The sequence below is a fragment of the Empidonax traillii genome, unplaced genomic scaffold (assembly GCF_003031625.1).
Source record: "Empidonax traillii isolate 1590-97213 ecotype Southwest subspecies unplaced genomic scaffold, ASM303162v1 scaffold1276:size275569, whole genome shotgun sequence".
In the NCBI taxonomy this organism is placed as follows: Eukaryota; Metazoa; Chordata; class Aves; order Passeriformes; family Tyrannidae; genus Empidonax; species Empidonax traillii.
The window spans coordinates 89754-94643 of NW_020956469.1; the positions used below are offsets into that span (position 1 = coordinate 89754).

The following is a 4890-nucleotide window of genomic DNA, read 5'->3' on the forward strand; positions in this document are numbered from 1 at the left end:
GGGGGGTTACAGGGGGGTCACGGAGCCCCCCCGAGCAGGGACACGGAGGGACAAGCCCCAAGCTGTCCCCGGGGAGCAGGAACAGCCACGCTGCACCCGTGGCACGGTTGGAGGACGTGTGGGAGGGGCGGGGGGGGATCACAAGCAGCAAAGCACAGCCCAGCGCCTCCAAACGCGGCGCCAGCGGGGTCAGAACGAGCGAAAGCAGCAAAGGACAAATCACAGCGAGCTTATGCCGGGGGGGAGCAGCGCTGCAGGAGCTCGGGGGCTGGGCTCCCACCCCGGGGACAGTGGGGAAAAAAAGCTGCGTTTCGGGGAGCCGAGTGAAGCACCGTCAGGGAAAGGCAGCCCTGGGGAAAGGGCATCTTCCTCCTCGTCGTACACAGGACGCGCGAGCAGAGCCCTGCCGGGGACAGGCCACCAAGTGGGCAAGAATGGCAGTGCTGGAAGGTGCAGAGGGGTCACCGTGACCCTCCCCTCCTTGCTCCCGGGGAGGAAAGAGGCTGCGGCCGTGCAGCAGGAAGGGACAGCGCGGGGAGAACTGCAGAAATTCAGCCCAAAGGATACAAAAATAGGGTAAAGAGAAGCTGGAATTTCCCTGGGCAGCAGAGCAGGGCGAGCACCAAGCGAAGTGTTGACAGGTGACAGCTTGGAGCTGAGACTTTCAGATGCTCAGCAAGTCCTGGCATGAGCTGGGAGCAACTCCCCTTGGCAGGACTGACCCTGAGCTCACTTTGTGGGGTGTGGGGGGGAACGTGGAGCCCGTGGGGTGAGAGGCTGAGGATCGTCCATCCTGATGATGATCCCATCACCTGCAGCCCGTCCCCTGGCACAGGCACATGATGGAAGTGCAGGGGCAAGCACAGGACCAGCACAGAGTCCCCAGGCTGAAAATGTGCCACGCTGATCAGTGTGGCAGACTGACAGAGCTTTGGGGTGTTGGTGCAACCCACCCAGCCATTCCACAGACCCAGCAGGTCACTGGAGAGCACTATTAGGATGGGGCCTTCCTGCCCCATTCCCACATGCTCTCATCTCTCACGTGCCCGAGCCCAAAGAATTCCCTTAATTATCCCTGGCAGCTTTCCCCAAGTGATCCCCGAAGCCAAAAACAGTACCCACAGCTCCCCTGACCTGTCACCTGCACCAGAGCATCAAACACCAACAAACCAGACCCAAAAAGCAGGGCCCAGAGAGGACATGCAGAGCAGGGAACAGGGGCTGTACAACTGAGCACAGGAGAGCTGCCACAAGCAATGGGAAGAGGAGGACGTTTGTGCCAGCAATCCCAGCTCCAAAAGGATCTGGGGACCAGCCCAGGGCAAGGTGAGCAGCAGAGCTGGCCAGGGAAGGAGGGACAGCATGGTCCCCAATGCAGGTGGCACATCAAGGGCAGGCTGCAGGCAGAGGATGAGCACACAGCACCCTGTGGAGCCAGCAGAGCCCGAGCTACTATGGGAAACAGAAGCAGCAAAACCCCGTCCCTGGGATGCAGCCTCCAAAAGGGAACAAGCCTCTCCTGCAAATCAAGAAGACCAAGAATGCTTTCCTCAAGCCAAGCAGATGAGATAACCCAGGGAAGCAAATGCCACCACAGCCTCTCAGCTCAGCTTTTAAAGTTCTTCCAGAGCCACCTTGGCTGCCCTCAGGCCCTCTGAACTCGGACACAACGCCCTGCCCACAGTGGGCAGCCCTGCCCCGGACCCCATACAGTACCCATGATTCTAAGTGCTTTGCATACATAGTTCACCATCATGCAGATACATTTCAGCATGCCCTGGGCCCAGCAGATCTGTCCTCCTGCAGCAGAGAGGTCCTTCATTCCGTGTAGGGCCTGTAGTGTGCGTTGGACTCCAGCCCTCTCCTGCTCGAGCTGCAGGGCCTGGGGCAGCCAGCCTGGCAGCTGCTGCCCACGCTGGGGGTGGCAGTGGAGGCTCAGCAAACACCAGCACCAGGGAAGCTCACAAAAAGAACCATATTTACAGAGCTACAGTCCAGCTTCAAACGGGTTACGTGTGCAGGGAGTCACCGAAGCCGGCCGGGAACAGCGAGCTGTGCATCCCCACAGATCCTGCCAGGAAAAACACGGGTACCAAACACGGGTTTCACAGCTTCGCTGGCACAACTATGGCAAGAGATCCGTCGCTAACTGGATCCTCCCTGCCCAGGCAGCAACACTCCAGAGGTGGTTATGACACTGGGGAATGGCTGTGAGGTGGGGAGGCCTTGGCCGGGGAGCCCCACGGAGGGTGAGGTTTCTCCTTCCTAAATGAGTCTCTGCACGCAAGAGCAGCAGCCCTCGTACCAGACACCATCACAGCCTGCCAGAGCACCGAGGGAAGCGAGGCTGAAGGATGCACACGCTCCTCCTCTGCCTCCTCCAGCAGCCAGACAGGGAGCCCCTCAGTCCCAGCCGGAGAGCTCCGAGGAATCGGGAACCAAGCTCTACAGTGATGCATAGCGGGGCGACCTGCCAGCAAGAAGGGGATCTGACCTGCTTATCAGGGAAGGGGAGGGGGCTGTGCTTGCCCCCAACAACTCAATCACAACTGGATCCCACCTCCTAGAGGCTGGAGCCCGCTGGGAATCAACAGCCCAGCCTTTCTGTCCCATCAGCCAACACGGGTTTCAGCTACTGACCAAGAGGGACACCAGGAACGGTCACAGACATCTCAGAGGCTCTGAAGGAGCAGGAGCACAGAGACTCAACTATACAGGGTGCAAGAGTCCAGAGCCAGAAAGCAGCGCCCTGGGGAGAAGCTGAAGGCAGCTGTTGTGTTGTGCATGGGCTGCTCATCTGGCTGGTGGCTGGGAAAGGACCGGGTGAGCCAGCGTGACATTCAGGGAGTCATTGTGCTGCACCAGGGACGTGTGCTTGTAGTGCAAGACCAGATCCTTGAGGGAGGCGTAGAGGTTGTAGGGCTCGGCGAACCCATAGCCCGTCGCCGTCTTGTAGATCACACAGTGCTTGGTGTCACCGTCCACCCTGCCAGGGACACAAAGAGCCTGGGGTCAGCAGCGGGACAGGGACAGCAGGGCATGAGCAGGGGCCACTAAAGCAGCCCAGAGATACAACTGGCCCTGGCAGGAGGAGCCAAGGCAGAGGGGAGACTTTGGGAAAGTCTGACAACTCCAGCATCTGGCGAGGGGAGGGTGGAGCCGTGTGGGAACACAGCCCTCACCAGCCCCACTCCACATCTGCACCGGGATACTCACACCACGGAGCAGGCGTAGCATCCCTTCTGGCTGCTCTCACGGATCAGGAAGGTGCCGTCCCTCTTGCCACACAGCATCTCCTCTGCCTGCACGCGGTTGATCTTCCCCACGTACCACGTTCGCTCCTCGTGGTGGGGCAGCTCCTCCTCATCATCCATCATGGAGTACTGGCTGCAGTGGAGCACAGGCAGGGTCAGACCCCCTCAGTTTGGGCACCCACATCTCCCCCCCACTGCTGCTGCCACCACCCACTCCAGCAGGGAAGGCTCCTCAGCTCTGACACAGGGAGCTGGGAGGTGCCCACGGCCCCCCCACACGAGCAGGGACAGGGAGACACTCACTCCTCCGTCTCGTTCTTGATGCCCAGCCACTCGTTGATCTTCTTCTGCCGGGCACCCTTCTGCGTGAGCCACCTGGGGGAGGAAAGGCAGAGCTGAGCCCGGGCCGCGGCTCCCGGGCGGGGCCATCACCAGAGGGCAGCAGCCGCCCCTCTCAGAGCCCCGCGGCAGCGCAGCAGAGTTCACTCCCGCACCAAACAGGCTCCCAGCCGGTCCAACGAGCCCCAGAGCCCTCGAGGAGCCAGCTGGATGGCTCCCGGGCCGGGCTGGAGGGGAGTTACGTACACCAAGTACTGGTCCCGCAGTTTGCGCAGCTGCATGAGGTCTGGTTTGAGGCTGTTCATGCGCTTGTCGATCTCCCGGTTCTCCGAGGCTTGTTTCTTCAGGTCCTGCTCCAGCTTCATCTTGCTGTCGTGGATCTCTGTGATGCGAGACTTGAGCTTCTCCGAGTTCATGAGGATCCTGGGAGAAAGAGGGGGGCTGTGAGCTGGAGTGGGGGAGGCAGAGGAGGCTGCCTGCCAGCTCCAGCCCACGGCGCGCTGCTGAGAGGCAAGGACTGTGCATGCCCGAGCTCTGTGCTGGGCCAGGAGGATCCTGCAGCTCCTGGAGCCCTTCCCTGGACAGGGCAGGCCTCCATCTCCCCCATCCTCACCGTTGCACCTCCTTCTCGTTGCCTTCGCGCCGGAAGCGCTCGATGTACTCCTTGCTGCACTTCTCCTGGGTCTGACACTGCTCCTCAAAGATCTTGATCGTCTCATTGAAGGCCTCGATTGCCGTCCTCTTCATCTGAAGCTCCTGGGGAGGAGGGAGGGGAGAGCTGAGGAACATTTCTGCCCATTCTCATCCTCTCTTCCCCCCTCCCCAAGGCAGCACTGTCTTTGCTGCAGCCAAAATATCCCCTCAAGTCCAGTAGCAGACAAACAGAGCAGTGGGTGCCCAATCTCTGCCCTCCCCTCTGCACGGCGTGGTAGCTGCCAGCGCTCAGGGGGTGCCAGGGCAGCCCTTGGGGGTGTCAGGCAGCCCCTGGGGAAGGCGGTGCCCACGTACCTGGGAAGTGCGTGTGTACTCCTCATACAGCAGGTCGTACTCCCAGCTCTTGTCCTGGTACTGCTGGTGATACACCTTCAGCTGCTCCCCAACGGCTTCCACACTGTCCTCCTTCACCAGCTGGTCCTGCCATAGGCACAGCCTCAGTCAGGACCTGCTCCAGCTGGTCCCATGAAACCCCACCAGCCCTGCACGTCTGTCACCCCACAACACAACATCCCAGCACGGGAGAAGAGGTGGGACACTGTCATCTCCCAGAGGAGCAGGGATGGAGGAGCAAGTGCCACTG

At 60.9% G+C, this 4890-nt stretch overlaps 1 protein-coding gene across 1 annotated transcript in view; it reads right to left on the bottom strand.

Annotated features, from left to right (window-relative positions):
* Nucleotides 1-1961: 1961 nt before the first annotated feature.
* The window catches only part of LOC114069500 (phosphatidylinositol 3-kinase regulatory subunit beta-like), an 18509-nt gene continuing 15580 nt past the window's right edge, over nucleotides 1962-4890 (bottom strand). Inside the window, exons 4-9 of the mRNA XM_027906324.1 lie at nucleotides 4602-4727; nucleotides 4207-4349; nucleotides 3840-4016; nucleotides 3558-3629; nucleotides 3217-3387; nucleotides 1962-2986 (exon numbers count right to left, since the gene is read on the bottom strand). Of these exons, the coding sequence (XP_027762125.1) occupies nucleotides 2794-2986; nucleotides 3217-3387; nucleotides 3558-3629; nucleotides 3840-4016; nucleotides 4207-4349; nucleotides 4602-4727 (882 nt within the window). The 3' untranslated portion in view covers nucleotides 1962-2793. The remainder of the gene's footprint in view (nucleotides 2987-3216; nucleotides 3388-3557; nucleotides 3630-3839; nucleotides 4017-4206; nucleotides 4350-4601; nucleotides 4728-4890) is intronic.